Below are 19,989 nucleotides of genomic sequence, written 5' to 3'. Positions count from 1 at the left end.
TCTCCGTCATATCATAATATCCAGATATCGAAGGTCCTCTTTTTATCACATCCCAATAACAGCATTTTGCTAGCAATAATGGTAGGTTGTTCACATTCATGCTAAGACACGAGAAAACATATCCTTTTGTACAATAACGTAAATTTACCCAAGGACACAAAGTAAGTTCGCACAACCGGGAATCAAACCGGCAACCTTTTGATTAATAGCCCGATTCCCTAACCGCTCAGCCATCTAACCCCTAAAACTGAATTGTTTCTAGGGCAGACCGGAGGAAAACGCACTGGCAAGGGAATCCTCTCTCATAAATCCGGTGTGTTCATAGTGAGGTCGTGTTCTCCTGGTTGTTTCACCACTGACTTGATGTCATCAGTTCATCAGAGTGGCCCCACCCGATAAGGCATAACAGGTTTCATGAAAATATTAAGTTAATCTGCTTAAGAGGGAGTCTGGAGTCAAGGTTGCGCGTGATAAAAAGCCAAGCAAATTCCATTGGACGAGATGAGCTGAGACGGTTAATGCGAGGGTCTGGCGTTCAGATGAAATGGATTCATTGTGACGGATGCAGATAATGAGCTTTAGTCAATCAGCTTGAGAGTCCATCCAACTGCCGTTTCAATAGTTACCTTGGTGATGTCCCAGTGTGCACTACACACACATGCATTTGAACAGAGCTAGGCACAACAAAGATGAAAACAGACTGGTCTCTTTTACAAAAGAGACCAAAATACACTTTTTGTCGGTTGAGAAAGAAATCCATCGGGGTTTCAGTAGCTGCTGTTTACTGGACAATGCAGAGCTCATCGGGTGAAGATCAGGGTATTATGCTCAATGAAAACAGGGGTTGAGGCTGTTTTAAATGCTTTGCCTCAAAGCTCAAATCAGTTAGAGTATCTCTCTCTCTGCATCTAACGCCTCAAAATTATCAAGACTATTTTAAGGTCAAGGGATTTTGTCCCCTAAAAACGTTATTTTTGTCAATATTCCTTTCAACTCCTTGACTGTAAGGTTATACCAATGTACCGGTAATGTTCTGAATCTGCAGTCATGCCAGAACAATTCCCAAAATGTGACTTTGGTATAATATGTAAACCTTCAGAGAAAGAAATATTTTCATGTTTTACTAAAACATGAAATCTTTATTGTTAGAAGGCAGAGATAACTCCACCTCCACAGTAAGCCCTGCACTTTTCTAACAAAGTCAAAAGATCAAAAGGCGGCACTTGCATGATTTAGTAGCCTGACATAATATGAAAGTGTTGTATTAGCTTTAGGCAGCACGCATTTTGACAAAGTTATCTTCAGAACGCTGCAAACCTGCTGAGACACTCCGCCACATAGCTGAGGCTTACTGGAGCTATGATGGCTGTTCTTCCTTCCTGGAAACTGGAAGGCTTATTTGGCTGTTAAATGGTGTATCTGTGTTTCCCTGCCATGAAATTACAGTACGTGGTAGAAACAGTTCAAGCAACATCAACACAATACAATCCCAAGTTCTACCTACTGTACCCACTACTGAACTACCTGAAAGCATTAAATTACTCACTGAGGTGATACGACAAATAGTTTTTTCTGTGGGTGTTGAGTAGCGAATTATTCAATTCCATGTCGATGTACCATTGTGCATTCGTTACAACAACTGACCCGGCCAGAAGTATTTTATTTCCTCTTCTTAAAAGGTCACAAATGAAGACACCCACTGTCAGGGAGGAAAGGTGGAACAAAAACATTTACTCTTGGAGAGCTCTCGGAATAATTACCTGGGTGGTATCAGAAGAACCAGTTGGAGAGAGCACAGATTAAAAGGGGAGAATCCTCCAGAAGCCATTAATCACACACACTGGAATTAACTTTCAATTGACTTTCTTGCCCCTAGATATAAAATAGATGGCACACTAAAAAAAGGAGTAAGCAACCAATCTGTATTGCTCAAACACCCTGAGCTGTCCCAGTCCAGTAGGTTATAACCAACAGTACTCCACACTCATTTTCGACTAGGAGCAAACATACGTGTTTTTTCCCCCAATGGAACTTTAATTTGTCAATTTGTTCAGCTGAATAGTCTATAACTACAATTTATGTTATCTTTGTACCGTTCATTATTTGCTTTTTTAAGAAATTTCAACTAAAAATGATAATATTTTCACAATTTGTTGAAAGCAAATGTCATTTTAAATTCTGGTCCATACTATTGCATTTTTTCCATTATATACCAAAATGCTCTAAATTTCACATTAACTTCTGAATGTCACATTGACATTTGTGCAGCTGTGTTTCCATTTGAATCCCCAAACATAACTATCTCTCTGTTGTCTTTCCCCCTCCCCTCCCTCCATTTCTCTCCCTCTTGAGCTGAGTGCTGACCTACGCTGCCCTCCCCCCATCCCCCTCTGACTCCACCCCTGCAGTTCCCTCCGTGTCTCCCCACCTCTCCCTCGTCCGCCCACCTCAGCCCTGAAGACAATCGTTCATTACCCCCACCCCCACCCCCACCCCCACCCCTCCTCCCGCGGCACCACATCTCTGTTTGTATGTATTTCTTCACGGCACAGGCCTCTATCTTTAATTACAATCACACCGATGGGGGGAGGGCGGCTTCAGTAGGTGAAGGGAGACAAGCGTCTTTTTGATGTCGGCTGCTCCCGCGCCTCCACCTCCCCGTTGCTCCTTTCCTCTCCAAATGGCATTAATGGGGTTCGACTCCCACGGCTTGCTCGGATTTCATTTACAGCGAGTCAAGGATGAGTTTTGTTCGAAATAGGTTAGAAGGCCTCGGAGAAAGGACGGCGACTTAGCATGACAGAAAGCACCCCCCGGTGCAATGCATTAAAAAGTGGGATTTTTGGTCTGGCCATCTGCGTGCTTTTGATCCCTGGTACCAATACTGGCTATGCTCCTTTGGTATAGAAACAGTGTGAAAAGATCTAGACGTTGTGTGTGCGCACGCGTACCGTACTGTATGAAAGTCTAAACGTTCTTTTCTGGCTAAAATAGCCGCACAAATACAAATGACCCCCAAATATGACAATATTCATGTCAAGAATCTCGGTTGCCTAAGGCTTCTGCGCAGTACTGTACACGTGCACGTTCTTCGGTGCATGTGTGGAGGTGCGCGTGCATCTGTGTGTGTGTGACCGACACAAACTCTGTGCCTGATTAGAAAGAGGGTTATCCCCTCAGAAGAAGGACCGTGGCCGCTGGTTCTTCGGCCCACAGGTGAGGAGGGAAGTGAGGATCGACACACCTGCGCCTGTTGTCCCTAACAGGATGACGTAAACAACCTAAAGATCACACACAGGAGACGCTGCCAAAGGTGTCCAACTGTCCGTGTCTCTCTATCTGTGATTGACCTCCCAGAGGGAGGGGAAACAACACATGTTGCTAATAAAAGGGTTCGTACTGCAGATGTTTTTCCCCCCCGAAGAGAAGCACAGAGGCGGATTGGAACCTGTGACCTCTTGATCTGCCGTCGAATGCTCTTACCCACCTGACGTGGTGATGAACAGCACGAAAGCAGGTTATAGCTTCCTGATTCCATCTGAATGGAGTTCTGTGTTCTTGTACTCAACAGAATGCACAGAACAGAACAACAGAAGAGCATTCCATTCGTCTTCATACCTTGACCACACACTCGAACAAGTGCTGCACATGTTGAATGTCACGTACACGTGAACAGATTGCATTCCCCATTGTACAAATTCTGTACATGAAGGTTATTGTCATGCTCTCAGACAGAAACCAGCTGCCCAAGATTTAGGAAGTCTCCTTGGCACCAACAAGCTTTTACAGATGTATTTGGTGTGCCCACAATCTCAAATGACTAAAGTCATGCAAAAAAAAATGACAATAACCATGTAAAACAATAATAACAAAGTGTTCATGGCCTTCACTCACAGGGATTTAAAACAACAATTTAGCTGGCATAGTGACTAGGTAATGTGGATAGTCCATTTGTCTTTGATTCAAATTTTGATGCAGTGATTATTTATTCCCCTGGCTGTCTGTTCCATTATTCTTTCTAATTACCTGCGCCAATTCTTCTGTCTATGTTCGCCACACTGGCAACCCATAATTGCTTCTGCCATAAATCAAGAAACATTCTCAGGAGTTGCTCCATTAATATGAATACACATGAATGCCAGCTTCCTGTTTGTATTGATATAGTGACTCGTTAATTTTGATATGACATCAGGAACTGACATTCTGTTATTCTTTTCTGGGTGGGCGATAAACAGAGCTTGTTGTTTTGCTAATTCAGCTTGACGTTTCATATCTTTGGACCACTCACGTCCATTTTATAGTATATTTTATGAAACTTTTTGATGAAATAACACACTTGTCTGTAGCGCTGATGTAATTGGGTTTGGAGCGATGCATCATAGGTAGAGACCCACTTGTGCACCAAGGTCAAGCAGCACATTGTCTGATTGGGAAGCTTGCCGCAAATAAACATTCAGACAACCATCCTCCGTTTGCCTGTTTTAATCTGCGCTAAAACCACCAAAGCTAAAGATGGAGATTTGAGTCCCCCGGACTATTAATATTCCCTTACAGCATTAGGCAAATCAACTGTCCCAGTCGTAACCAATGAGAGGAAGAGAAAAGGGGTTAGTTTGGATCCAAATGAGCAATGTTAAGGGAGACATAACTGGGTCTTGACATGTTAGCCTGGGGTCAAAGGGACAACGTATGAACGATTAGTTATGTCAGGCCCAGAGGCCCTGCTACATTAGCAGTCGGGTGATTTGTGATTGGAAGGAGGGCTATTTCCAGGAAGACAGAGTATAGCCAGGACCACAGGAATGTAAGAATTCTGTCAAATAAAATAAATGTGTGATGAGTCAGTAGATTTGATCTTTGGGATTTCAAACAACCGAAACATTTACTCAATGGAGACCCTTGTTGTTGTGCTGTTAGCATCTGAAGTACTGCCAACAGAATACTTGAAAATTGAGAAATGATTTCAGTCATGCACAAGAGACAAATAATAGTGATACATGTCAATGAGAAACATCGGGAAAGGCAGTCATGCTTGACCTAGGATCATACATTGCTAAATTCGTAAGGACGTACATCTCATTTATCCTAGATTGTAAGGTCGATGACGAAATCAAAGCACAATGTTGGTTGTTACAAAGCAAATGGCGTTGCAGAGCAACAATTCATCGCCTCTTGGCTACTTCGCTCCACTGTCGTGTATGGAGGCTTCTGGAAGTCATGCGAGGATCGTCTCAAACCTGTAAACATACACTCTCTGTTGTTGTATTGTTTGAATGAAATAACTCGCGTGTGTCAGTTTGATGCAGGCTGCTGTAAGACTGTTGGATATCTCCAGTGGCACATGCTCTATACTTCCAAAGTATAAGTTTTTTATTACTTAGAGATCTCTAACATCTGAATGGCTTGCGAACTGAAAACAAGTGACAAATGTACAGTGAAATGGAAATCCTGATGTGTGTGTGTGTGCATGGCAAAACTAATACTTGAGATTGCAGTTCTGTAAGAATACAGAGACAAAGAGTCACGCCCTATTGCCCCATGCAGTGAGGAAACACAAACGCATTCACTCTGGCCTTGCAAGAGAAATCCTGTCTTCTCAACAACACAACCGCTCACTGTTTCACATATATAGTGCACAGACTATAGGTTCCTGCTTCTACTAGGTGCGATGAGACCACGTCCTTTAGTATGACATTAACAAAAGAGGTCTGCCCCTGTACAAGGTTGGGAGGAGAAGACTGTACTTTCATGTATGTTACATAAAAGGGACCACACAGGAAACTCCCATTTCCTTCGAGCTTCGAGTTTTCAAAATATCAAATCTGTCACTGTTTGGTGGGGAAGACATGCTGCAAAAACGATTGCCTGAAGGAATTTACAAGTTTGTGCTCCATGTGCTCTCTCAGCTTTCTCAAGAATTGTGCAGTTGAGACATGTTTTTAGAAATAAACTACCAGATCTGTCGGATGATTGTGGGTGGGAAGGGGTTGTATTGGGAAGTGTTCAGTTATCTCTAATCAGGTGAAATGACAGTGACTTTCTGAATCTCAAAGGCTTTAATTTACTTGAATATTAGGCCAATTCGCTGGGAAATTACTGATTATACAGTTACCGCAGCAAGAAGGGGACATAGTGCTGAGAAGAGATAAGAGCTGATTTGCTTAAACCGGCTTGCTTAAGTGCATATGTGTTGGGAATAGACAGCACTTGATGAGCAGGGGGTTTGCTGCAATAATGGACAGATTCTCTGGCTTCTCTTTTGATCTAAGTAATCACCGCTAAACATTAACGCTGATTTATCACATCCGGAGATGCTCTATGCACTTGTAATATCGATTGTAACATTACTCTATAAATGTGTTATTTTAGCAACATGTGCCTCTGCAAGTTGTCGGATGTGTGTGCAACAAGAAGTGGGTGAATTACTGTACAACCTTTAACCCCAGTTACCTTAACAGGCAACCAAGGACGTAGCTTTGCTTTCACATGTGGGAGGACCAGCTTTTTTTCATAACTGAGAATGCGGCCATTAAAAATATTTTTCATTACTAAAATGCGGGGGGCGGGGGGGGTTGGGGGGGGGGGGGGTCATGTTCCACCCATGCATAATGAACCCAACTTTCCTAAGGCTACCCTATGTTATTAAAAAAAAAATATATGATCTCCCCCCGGTGATCTCTCGCCGGCAATCGCCCATATTTGAAATAAGTCTAGACTAACTTTTCCACCCAGGCGTACTTGGTTGTTGGCATTGCCAGCTTTTTCATCATCCAGGACGCACACTGGCAATGTGTTGTCTGCAGTACACATGCATTGGCACTCTTGATACAATTAGGAGGAATAGGCAGCAATTACCTTTAGCTCCTTAAAATCACACATTTTACCAAATACATAGTTAAAAATTATTTCGATACCAGCTTAGTGCGCTGATATTAAAATTGAGAGGATGTTATGGCACATATGGAATTCTGAGTTAGGATACAATATAGATCATTTGAAAATGCTTGTCATCAATACGTATTGAAATGGCCGACATTGGTGGCCAATGATGTCTCGGTGCTTCATTTTTCATATCTATTTATTTGATCCTGCCACGGCACAGCCCATGGGTACTGAATATTCATGTTTGTGCCTCTAAACGTAACAACGCAGTAGCGCCCTCTGGACTTTTTCCCTGCTAGAGGCTGAAAGAGTGAGAGAGGGTGGAATGCGAGACAGCGTGCAAGCTGGCAACACATAGGGGTCGACTCGCTCACCATGCAGAGAGCGCAAGCATCCGGAACATTTAACAGCATTTGAGGACAAAACCCGCGTGAACTTCTATCTATTGGCACCTGCATTTTTGTATACGACCAATGGCGGAATGATAAGAGAAACTGTTCTAATAGTTTAGTAATATTCGGATGTATTTCTTCAAAGGACGAATCCTATGACCACAACGCCTTTGAGAAATGTCAAAGCAGTGATAGACGATGCTTCTCAAATACGGGATAGTGCAGTGCTATGTAGGATGGAGCAAGACCAGGACTAGGGTTTGACCAATTTTCACATCGCCGAATAGATGTTTGGCAAAAACCAAGACAGAGGGTGTCTGCCGTTGTTTATCGGTAGTGGTAACGACTGTGTTCCTACATTTACGCTTTACAGCAGTGCGTAGCCTTTAAGCATACGGCGTTGCTGATGATCGCCAAGATACTAAGCATCCTCCTTCAACATCTTCGCCAACCTTGTACTTTTTCATCCAATGCCCAGTGAGAACTACCGCAAATCTGCAATCTTGTGTCCGTGGTGCTGAAAGGATAGCTCCTGGTGTCGTCCATTCCTTCCAAAGTTGACCCAACGAGAACGAGTGCTTTTAATTTTCTAAGAGGCATTGCTGAAAATGGATTATTATCTGGTTTGACGGCGTCAATCCAGTTATCTCTTTGGTTTCATGGCTGTGGCACGTAAAATAAAAACTTTGCTTACGGTTAATATATTAGTTTTTGTAGGAATTATACTATTCTCCGTGTACTGCAGAATTCAGGACCGCTCTGAAGAACTTATACCGATCGGGCGAATTTCAGATCAGAGACTGCGAGCCAGGAATGGCAAAGTTTCTAACTTGGTGGACCGACAGTTCATACTCCAGAGGCTTGAACGCCTGGAAGACGTTGTCTACAATCAATTGAATGGTATGGATAACAATGACATGATATAATACCCTCATTTGGCCTATATATAGAAATAATCTTGCAGCACGCTTTATGAAAAAAATAAAAAAGAAGATTAATTCTCATTTACAACACTGTTTGCTATCAGTTGGATATGACAAGACAACTGATCAGTGAAATGTGTCTCTTATCGCTTCATCTGTCATTCCGTACGTGCAGTCATCCAGTGTCTTTGTACGAGGCATTGTCTTTGTCTTTTCTAATCTAATGTCCTCTGTAAGTGAGGAATTGAGCTTACTGTAATTAAAAGGCCCTCACGAGCTAATTGGGATTCATACTGTACCTGATCTACGCCGTTCTACACAGTGGAGGTCACGTGGCCTTCTTTTACCGGCTAAATAGTTATATTCCCATTATTCTTTTTTAATGTAGTTTAACTTGTGCCGCCCCCTGGCTCCAGCTGGTTGTCAGAAATCTGAAAGAAGATGCAAGAAGATGTTTCTTATAGAATGAAATGCCAGTGTATTTAATTATATAGCTATTGGTGCCTGCTATGCGAAGGGGGTTGGTTTGTGGAAGCATTCTTAAAATCATTTTAAAAAGGACTCAACGTTTGATCTTGGGTTTGACAGTCTTGTGAGAGGACCACAAACCACATCTCCATCACTTAAGAGATTGGAAACAGCTTGAGCATTGCAGTGAAACGATTGGGAATGTTGCATGATTCATCATGAAAGCACAGTACAGCCAGAAAACACAACATCGCTTATTCTGTGTGCACCTGTGTGTATACCTTTCCCTTCTACAGTGTCTCATCGAGCTTAGTGCCCCAGTTATCACCCAAGTTCATGCAAAGATCCCCATCCCAACATCATTACACGCCAGGGGGATCAGAAAAGCTCTGGTTTCACAGCTGCATGTTCCCCAACACTCTTCAATTGGGGACGTTTAAAAAAAAATGTTTGATTGTAATCCTACGCCCCAGTGCTGGCATCATTTGGGTATGAAAGAGTTCACTCCTTCATATAGAGTTATGCTTTCCACCTGGAGGTGAGGCAGCAGGCATAGCCTCACCAAAAGTCAAATGCATACTCTCATTTAAATGCTGGGTGACTTTGTGTGAGTCGAGTCTGCTCTGGCCTGTGGTGTGTAGACAACGGACTGGATTCCAGAAAGTGTCTCTGTTGTCATGACACCTACATGCTTTGCCTAGTTCCATACACCCATTATATCAATTTCTCACCTGTTCTCGATGATCGTAAAACAAGTTTTCTATGGCTAAACCTTTTGCGGCAATACCTACGCCAGCAGATTGCCCTTAGCTATTTTATGAAATTGCCCATATTGTTGTTTGCTGTATAACAATGCCCCTCCTGAATGATTAAGAAAGGACCGAATTTGAACTGAAGGACATTTCCCGGTTTACAAAGAAATGCAAAGTAGAGGAAGGTCATGTGATTCCTCACGGCAACAACAACAGTCAAATCTGTTATCGGTCAGGGACTGTTAAGAAGCGATTGACAAGGAGGTTATCAGTTCACCCTGGATAACCATCTCGGTTCTAAGCTTCTTGTTCACAGGCTTTTGGAACAGAGTTTTCATCTCAGAAGAGTATTAAAACTGACACACCTCTACTGATTTTCACTAGTTTAGATTCAGTAGCCTACAGATTTTCATCTGCAAAGCCCTCTGTGACTTCCAAAATCGGTTCTGATTTAAAATTTGATGACTGGCTGTCTTTTCAGTAAAAAAAAAAAAAAGAAGAATGTAACACAACGTATAGGGCATAGAGAGTAGTGTCAACATACAATATTACGTTGACTTCATGTATTTACATGGCTTAGGTGTGAGAGTGTATGTTTCATGTATTGTAGCTCGAGCCCCGTTGTAGACAGACAGAGCGAGTCATTGGGGATGTGATTCCGGTTCTTTCCCCCTGGTGCGGGTGGGGATGATGAAAGGTGGCCCCTGAGATGCAACGGATATGTCACGACGCCTATCTATAAAACCCAATTACAAGGAGAACGCAACACTGTTTGTATGCGAAGCCCGCATTGGGAAGAAATGATCGAAGACGAATACAAAACATGATTCTTTCGCTCTGTCTCTCTCCACCCCTGCTGTCCCCCTCTCTCTCTCTCTCTGGCTTTTCCTCTATCCCTTTCTCCCTCTCTCTCGAAGCCTCAGCCCACCTTAATGAGTCTCATCAAAGCGCGTGTGTAATTTTCAGCGGTTGGTCTCCTGAAAGCTCAGTAGGTGGGGGAGGGGGAAGGGATGGCTCGAGATGAAATTAAATATTTTAAAATAATAAGCTGTAGATGAGGAATGGTCTTCAAAAACCATCTGCAGAAACTTCCTGCCTTAAGCAGTCTGGGTACTGGTTTCAAAGTCTCATCAGACAACCTGTCGTGATGCAAAAGACTATGATGGAAAATAGAGTAGTTCTCAAACTTAAGTGTCCCCATTGGCTAGGTCACTTTATCAATAATCTCTTTAGATACAACAAATGTCCAACAAAACCTGTAGCATGTTTACTCATGTTGTAACCATGGCTTTGCATTTGTAACCTTTCTGTTGCCATTCTTTTTCCATTATTCATCTCCCTTTTCAGTTATTTTAAGGTGCTTTTAGAGATGTTTGCCATGGTAGTCCACTTGTGTTGTCATGTCAGCTTGAACCGTTACCGTGGCAGCAGAGTTGATCATGCAGAGATTCTTTGACAAACGTCATCCCTCATGTAACATGGGGGTATCATCCTGGAAACCTCTTGGGCTAGCCTGCCACTGTCCTGTACAGCAAAGCCACTTTACCCCGTTGTAAATGTTTTATACATTTTATACATAGTCTTACATGTAATCATTTTAGCTTTCATGCAACACAACACAAATGAGTTATTTCCTTCAACAACAGTTCACTCAGTCGCTTCTGAGAAATCAATATTTAGAGCATCTTCTTCACCATTGACACGCACAAACCCACTCTCCTTTTAAATCATTCAAGTGGTTGTCCTTTTGTTGGAAACTGTCACATAAAGGGCAAATAAGACACTTTAAGACAGTTGTTCCATAATTTATCGCCATCATAGCTCAAATGCATCATGTCGCACTTCTCACCAAATGGATTTGGAGTGGCCATTGAGATTGATGTGTACTTGGACGAGCAGGTGGATTGATGCTTGAAGAATGGGAGCCATCTCAGTCCCAGATCTAAGACTCTTCATCTCGTCTACTGTAGCCTGCACCACGACCATCCCAGTGTTGTGCTACTCAACCTTCCTGATGGGGAATTAAGCCTGTGTTTACAGTAATGGTGGCGCCAGATGTTAGTCTGTAATTACCTCATTGTGGGATAATTAAGGTGTTTTGCTAATGTGCATTTTACAGAAAGAGACCCAGGTAGAGGATATTAGGGCTGAGTATATTCCACTGATACAGTACGGAGATTGCATAGGATAGCATGAAGATGCATGACATTGCATCATTGTCACTCTTATTAATTTCCTTTTTTTGTTAATTTATTTTGTCAAGGAAAATATGCAAATGTTGGATTTGGTGGAGAAACATATCATACCTTAATATAGATTTAAACAGTGTCCGGAAACTCACCTCATAATCTGTGGCTTTACCCCAAACTGCCAGTCTATTGAAATCATCTAGTTAAGCTCAAGCCAATGACCACTAAGTAATTAATTGAATTAGGTTCAGTCCTTTTTTTGTTGTAACGATGAGTCATTCCTTTTGTGTCACGCCCACAGCAGTGCCCCAATTGAGTTCATGTTTTCCCCTTCCCCTGGTGTTTCCTTGTGTCCTGCCTGTGTGATTATATACACCCGTGTCTCGTTAATTGTCCGTGTGAGGTTTTCAGTTTGCTCGTTTGTCCTAGTTGGTTTCAGCAGTGTGTAGTTTGGTCCTTTTGCGTATTTATGGTTCCTTCCTTGGTCCTTTGTCAGATTGTTGTTGTGTCATGTCCCTGCATGTGTACACTCCCCTCTGGTTCTGTGAGTTTGAAAAAATAAACATGTTTTTGGTTTTTGAATATCCTGCCTGGCCTCTTTCCTGGCGTTTTGGTTCACCTCCTGTACTCACTCCCTGACAATTTTGTATGTACTTACTCAAAACCAAGATCTATTTTCTATGGCTGAGAAGCTGTACTTCAGTCATAGCATGTGTAGACAATTTTCTGTTATTAAAACCACAAGAGAAACAGCTAAATAATGTCAAATAAATACACACATCTTTGTGGAAAGCAGATGATTTTTTTTTCATCAAAGCGGGATGACAAAAAGATGAAAGGACAAATTTTCGCTCAATTTGCATGATTAAGTTGCTGCGTTGAGGCTCACTTTCCTCTCAGCACAAAAATAATTCTGCTTCTCGGAGGAAAACAAAACTGATGAGCACATGAAAAGGTGAATCAGCAGAAGGCAGATCACCGTAAAAAACGCAAGTGATCCTCCCAAGCTTTGTCAAAGTAAGACTTCATCAGCAGCTAGTACTGTTGTTTCTGAATCTGTACACGACAAAAACTGCTCTGAAACCACAAACTGACCAGTTGTCACCACAGACTGATTCAGCTTCCTGTTAGTTAGCAAAGAGTTGAGAGGGATGCGACTTCCAATCATATCAGTACTCTTATTCAAACAAGGCCCATTTATAATGGAATTACAGCAGACTATAAGAAGAATAACAACGCTGGTAGCAAAACAAAAGGGTTGTCTCAGCAGAGAGGGGGGGGGGGGGCAATTTTTAGTCACCTCTTTTGCTAGTACGCTAACACAGACTGAGCTGAACCAGAATCTGTCCGGAACCTCCCGTCCATTTGGTATTTTCATAGCATTTGGCTGACGCATAACTGATCCCTCCCAAGGGGAGGGGAGCTGCGATTCAGCTCCAATTACAAATCTCCAAGAAAGAGGCTGCTGATTAGCGGGCCTCAACAACTGGAGAAGATACCGCTGTTCCTGCTAGGGCGGTCCAGAAAGGCCAGAATACTTCATTGGTATGCCTTGTTTACCTCCCATCCCCCTGTCCATCTGGATGGGAGGGCATGCCTGATTTCACTGTTGAGAGGCCACTCTGCAAGGATGACGGGAATAGCAAATGATGTCCCCGCAATGTCACTCCGCCAAATTATAATAGCCAGGGGGAGGTTACAGGTTACCTCAAGAAGCAAAGAACCGAAAAGGCAAAGTGTACCAAAGGTAAGAGGAGTTACACACCGGCACCATCATTAGGATGTAGACTTTGAAGTTGGAATTTTGACTGAACCACATCAATACTGATCAAAACGCCGGAGTATTTGAGGACCATAGACATGAAAGAGCATGTGTTTGAGCAGGTTGAAAATCTGAGTTGGGATCAATAGCACCGGTATTCCAAATCCTTCTTTCATGTCAGTGACTTGTTAGATTCTGCTAAATTCATGTTGCAGTGGGTTTTTAACAGGGGTGGTTTATGACCTGTCAGTTACAATAGAAGAGGAATGAAGAGTGTGGAAGAAAGTGATCATTCAGGCTTATTATCCTTCTGAGAACTGATAACTGAATGTGCTTCTATATTTAACTAGATGACCCAAGACACTGCATAGAAAATAGATTATCTATGGGTTACATATTGCAAGTATTCATAATGTAGACCCTATGTCCCAATAATTAGCTTGCACATCTGACACACGAATGTGGGCAAAGTTGTGATTCTACGTGACATGTTGGTAGCGATGCTCAAAGATTCCTGACTTGGTACGCGTCCCACAGTACACGTTTGACATTGACATTTTATAACATTACAAACTGGACTTATTTACCAACATGTTCCCCCTTCACAGCCCTGCGTGTGTGTGTTTGTGTGTTTGGCTGTGGTGTGAGGAGCTCAGAGAGCCGTGTTCAGGCTGGCGGCTGCAGCTCGTCTGGAGACAGAGTGTGATGATGCCCTACTGTAATGCCCCGCCGAGTCGAAGAGCTGCCATGAGACTCCGACCCGCAAACCATGAATGTCAATGAGCTGTCTGTCTTTATGAGCCTTCCTTCACCAACCTTTACTTCTCTCTCTCTCTGTGTGTGTGTGTGTGTGTGTGTGCCAGGCCTAGCTAAGCCCATCGGGCTGGTGGAGGGCCCTGGGGGCCTGGGCCAGGGGGGAGCAGCGGCTACTCTGGGGATGGACAGCCATGACAAAGAAGAGAGGTATGAGGAGTATGGCTACAACGCCCACCTCAGCGACCGCATCTCCCTCGACCGAAGAATCCCAGACTACAGGCCCAAAAAGTAGGTTGATCCGTTTTTTCCCACCCCCTCTCCTCCTCCTCTCCCCCCCCCTCCGTGTCCACCTCCTAATTTTCCTCCCTCCTTCTCCTCCTTTTCTGTGTCCACCTCCTAATTCTCCTTCCTCCTTCTCCTCCTCCTCCTCTGTGTCCCCCTAATTCTCCTCCTCCTCTGCCTCCGGCTACCTACTCCTTCTCTCCCTCCATCGCCTCGTCCTTCCTCCTCCACTCCAGCAGACTCCAGTTTGCGCAGGCATCCAGGGCAGCTGGGGGTGCAAACGAGGCCATGGCATCACACAAAAGGAAATTGCTGAAGACACGTGTAATCTGAACATGAAAGGACATTGTCCATGGCCACTGAGAAGATGCTGATAGTCGGGGATAGTTAATAATGCAATAAAGAGAAAGTCCGGCAGTATTTTCATGAAAGAGGGCATGGAGACGTGACATGAATATTAATTGTCTTTTGAATGAATTTTATATTTAGAATGTTGGACTATATCTCCCATACAATGAGTTTAAGGGGAATAACAAGGGTTGCCTCCAGCATTTAGATCACACAGTGTCTGAGAAAAAAAACGGAGTGAAAGACAGAGACGCTGAGAGGAAATCAGCCGGCCTGAGACTTCTGTCGGCTTATTGGGGTAACAATCCAATTCACCCGCACGCCTTTGTTCTCTGCCTTCTTTATGCTGTGAAAAATAGACGTGCAGAAAGGGAGTCAAATGAGTCAAAGAGGGAAAAAAAGGGCATTAATTAATAACCGACTGAAAGTGTCCTCACAAAAAAGGGATTTGGGGATATGACTCGTTCTGACGCGATTGATTCCACAGGGAAGCTTCGTATGTTTTGTTGACTTCTCCATGACGGATGTTTGTCTGTTCAGTCATGCGTGTTTGACACTATTCTCACAGCAGACTAGACATGTGTCACCAATGGCCTGTGGCTGGAATGCTAAATCCACAAGTGGAATCTTTGCACCCGGGTTCTATTTCAGATAAAGACCATTGTTACCGCTTTTGTCAACATTTGCTCACTGAGCTGTGTCTTCCATGTAAACAAGTCATTTCAAACAGAACAAAAAACCTTCCATGAAATAGTTTCAAATCACACAGTGCATGTACACTTGACACAATGGGAAATGAAGATGGATTCCTCCACGTTTCATGTAAACAAAGGAAATCAATACGCTGAATAGAACAATGTACTGTAGCTAAGCCTGTCTCCCTGTGTATGTTTCACTAAGATTCGGTTGAAACAAGAACTACGCAGTCCATTCATGTCCAGTGATATTGATGATGTAACAGATAAGACATTTATAGCAGAGAGTTAATGAGGCTAATTTCTCAATGCAGGAATAGAAGTGCTATCGCAGTCGTCGTGTGGGTGTCGTTTGGCATTGTAGTTGAAATAAAACTGCGTTTCGATACAAGTGCATGAGCTCAATACCCCCCTGTCTGATGGTCTCTTAATTGCAAAGGAGTCTTTGAGCAGAGGTCTTTGATGGCTTCAGGGATACATAATCTGCACATTCCCACTGCTCATTCTCTCATTGCCTGTCCTCTGGTTATGATATTGATTTCCTCTTGTGCATGTAGTTTCCCGTTGCCCCATCGCCAACCTGTTCCTTGTATTTGCGCCCACTACTGGCTCCCGGTAGAATTAGGATTTGTCAAGAAACCGTTTGTGAGGATAAAACCTGTTATTCTTGTTCACTGGCTGCTCGGCTGGTTTTTATGTTGCCATTCACCTCTAGTGGTGACATTTAGATCTTTGATCTGAAGGATATGAAGTAGAGGCTTTATAATCATGACCGGCGGGCAATTGAAGCCAGGCTGTCCTTGGGCACTCAACTCCAACAACAAATATGTTTATAGGGATAGAAAAGACAAACAATGACAAGTTTAGTATCGCACCTGAGGTTTGCAGAGGGTGTCGAAGGCAGCCCAACACGCCAAAACGAAATAGCACGTTCCATTTTGAATTTCAATCACACGCATCGTCTACATCCTCACTTGAAAAAATACATTCATGTCAAGTCAAACTAATATTCGATTTCCAAGGACGTAAGCAATGCAAAATATGCTGTGCTCCCCCCAAGGCCTCTCCATTTGTCTGTCAGAGGGAGATAACTGCAGAGTACAGCAACTGGAAGGCTAAAGACCAGGGTCTACCTCATCTCTTAAACCTCAGATACAACAGAATGGGATCTCGAGGTCATAATGGCGCCCGTTTATAAGTAAAAGCCTTCGTCGCAAATTGTTGCTCCACCAACAGCCATTCGGTTTATCTCCTCAACCGGGCAGCGAAATGACAAGGCAAACGATTGTCTTTTGGAGACGAGCGTTCTCTATTGAAAAGTTGCTTTCCACATATCTGGTGCCGTGCAGGTTATCGAAGGTTAATGTGAAATTTCACCGCGAATAAGAGAGCTGGGAAGAGCCGACAGACTGTCGGGCTGAGGCATGCAGGCAGGCTGTGTAAAGGGGGGGAGGGCGGGGGGGGAGTGATGGGAATATGTCTTAATCTAGCACTCTGTTTCTGTCAAAGCTTGTTCCAGGTCAAATTATGAGAGCTCGCCAGTGAGCGCGGTCCTATTACAAACAGATGAGTCGATTGCTCATCCTGTTATGGTCTACAAGCCTCCCTTGGTCCTGCAGACAGGTACAAATTTAAGGTTGAGCGATGTCTTAAATTGGATTCCGTAACTAGGCCAAAGGAACTACGATATCACTTTTCAAATCTCGACGCAGAGTTGTTGCTGCAGACGAGAAGCTCAAGTGAAGAAGTGAAGGTGACCATCTAGAATCTTCTGACTTAGATGAGGCGTTACTATGGTAATATCCATTAAACATTCCCCGGCCATGAAATATTTGTCGCATAGAAGACACGATATATTTAATTCTGTTTAGGATGGATGTCATTCCATTGCTCTGACTCTACAAAGGAAAGCCATTGCATTGCCAGATGTAAAATTGTGTTTCTAAGGCTCGAATGGTTGATTGAATGAAGCAGTAGAACAGTTAGTTTAAATTAATTCTTCCCAGAAAATGAGACAAGGCCAATGAGTTTTCGGCTGACAAGATACCTAATGTCAATTTTTCTTTTCATAAATATTAACACCATACGAGGGTTTAAATACAATGTATGTAACATGTATAAATAAATAAATGTACCGAATGTTACACTGTGTATATATATATATGTATGTGTAGTCTCAATTCTTCACCATGTCAACTAGTTTCTTGAACATATATACAATACAATAACAATGTGGTTATTGTACAGTACTTTACTGTACAGAGTTTTTCAGCTTAGACCATATAGTGTATTGTAAAGCACAGCCTGTTCGCAGAATACTGTAAAGACTACTAGACTGACTCAATTTCCTCTGAGCTTTCAGCAAAGAGAAATCATCTCAGTCTTTTCTCTCTATATCACTGTCAATGTCTTTTATGTCAGCTCCTATTTCTGTGAGGTTGTAAGAACGGCCAACACAGGCCAACCCCACCAGTCTCAGGAGCATGGAGACATTAGTGGAGCGCACACACACACACACACACTCCCTGAAACACACACACACAAATGTACACACTTCTCCCACAAGCCCCAGCGGGCAGAGAGGATGTAGCACCATGCTGGCTGCCATCTGCTACCCCTTTGTCCCTCCACCATGACCCTACCGTCACCGTGGCCTCTTAACAGTGACTCAACCAACATCACACACTTTTGCGTGTGATCTCGTGTGATCTCAGCTCGGCCCTGCCAGCACAATTCACACAGCCCACACCAGGTCTGGGCCCGGGACTGTGAAACGCAGACCGGCCCACGACCGTGTATTATTATTATACAGTATATTTTATTTTTTTGCATTATGCCGCGGCCCTTTGACCAGACGTTTGGGAAATCTCCCGACTCTCCTGACGGCCAGTCCGACCCTGGCCCACACCAAGCCAGACAATCCCGTTATCTCCTCAGATGAGCACAGTGGTGCGCCGTCCAATACTGTGCTGGAGCAAGATGCCTATTCTAAGACTTGCTTTCTTTGAAAGAAAAGGCAAAGGTGCAGATTACGTTCCTGCCGGTTTTAAACCTCATATGGGTAAAATATTTTGTCAAATTGAAACACAGTTGTTAGGATTGACACCTAATTAACATCTTATTAGGGGATTACCAAACAGTCCGATTCAGTGCAGAATACAAGAAACAGGAGAAGAGACAAGTGGCAATAGGGGAGTAATTAAATTCAGTTGACGTTGTGGCAGTGACATTATTTGAGTGTTGGGCAATGCTTGAGAAAACATCATGTGAGCTGGAGGTTGCTATAGGAATCATGCAGCTACAGTGTGACCAAAATCTGCCATCTTTAAACCTGTGCTCCAGTGAATGGGAAGGGGGGGGGTCCAATCACACAGACTGGAAGAACAACATTACCAGCGTTACGTAAAATATGTTGCTTGTGCTTATGTAGCTTCACAGCACAAAATCTGAGTCTGCTTTTGTGTGCAGGAGCGTGCGTAAGTGTGTGCATGCATGTGTGTGTGTGTGTGTGTGTGTGCGTGTGTGTGTGTGTGTGTGTGTGTGTGCGTGTGCTTGTGTGATTGTGCGTGTGTCCGCTGGTGCATTTGCATGTGCTGTTCAATCCATTAACTGGGTCATTGAAAATGGCAACATGAAATCGGATTCCAATCACTGCTGCACAGATGCTGTTACCATGGCGTCCATAGTAGAAAAAGACCCGTAATCATTGGCACCAGAACGCTGCCATTTAACAAAGAGAGGGGGGGGTCATTCCAACCAGAGGCACTGGGCTGAGGAGAATGAGGATGGAGGAGAGATACAGAGGAGAGGGAACAGAGAGGGGAGACGAGAGAGAAAGAGAGGCGTAGTGAGAGATCAGAGGCAGAGGAGGAGAGAGAGGAGATAGAAGCAGAATATGAGAGACAGGATATAGAGGCAGAGGAGGAGAGACAGGAGATAGAGGCAGAGGCGGAGAGACAGGAGATCAGAGGCAGAGAGACAGGGGATAGAGGCAGAGGATGAGAGACAGGAGATCAGAGGCAAAGGAGGAGATACAGGAGATCAGAGGCAGATGAGGAGAGAGATGAGATAGAGGCAGAGGAGGAGAGACAGGAGATCAAAGGCAGAGGAGGAGAGACAGGACATTAGAGGCAGAGGAGGAGAGACAGTACATCAGAGGCAGAGACAGGGGATAGAGTCAGAGGAGGAGAGACAGGAGATCAGAGGCAGAGGAGGAGAGAGAACTGTCCTGGAATCTTTCACACCCTTGGTCTTCATGACTCATCTGTCGGTAGCCTCTCTCACCTCCAGCTAACACCGACTCTGCCGGCTGCATGCTGCTGCCCAGGAGCACACTGTGCAGCTACGACTCCGCAAACACCAGTTTGAGTTTGACTTCTTTTTCTTTTTCTCTTTGAACTGTAGTAGATCAGTAAGGTTTTCACACACCATCCACTCACTGTGCAGACACCTTTTATAATATACAAAAAAAATATTATTCTCATGTACACCTAGACAGACATCACGTCATATTTAATGTAGTGTGTCGGGTTTGATTTGG

General features: G+C 43.6%; 1 protein-coding gene across 1 annotated transcript in view; it reads left to right on the top strand.

The window, feature by feature from the left end:
• Positions 1-7,250: 7,250 nt before the first annotated feature.
• Positions 7,251-19,989, top strand: part of galnt9 (polypeptide N-acetylgalactosaminyltransferase 9) — a 42,667-nt gene continuing 29,928 nt past the window's right edge. Inside the window, exons 1-2 of the mRNA XM_047015870.1 lie at positions 7,251-8,174; positions 14,232-14,412. Coding sequence (XP_046871826.1) covers positions 7,934-8,174; positions 14,232-14,412 — 422 coding nt within the window. The 5' untranslated portion in view covers positions 7,251-7,933. The remainder of the gene's footprint in view (positions 8,175-14,231; positions 14,413-19,989) is intronic.

This window comes from Hypomesus transpacificus, unplaced genomic scaffold (genome assembly GCF_021917145.1).
Source record: "Hypomesus transpacificus isolate Combined female unplaced genomic scaffold, fHypTra1 scaffold_31, whole genome shotgun sequence".
Taxonomy (NCBI): Eukaryota; Metazoa; Chordata; class Actinopteri; order Osmeriformes; family Osmeridae; genus Hypomesus; species Hypomesus transpacificus.
This window is presented reverse-complemented; position numbering and strand designations above follow the sequence as displayed.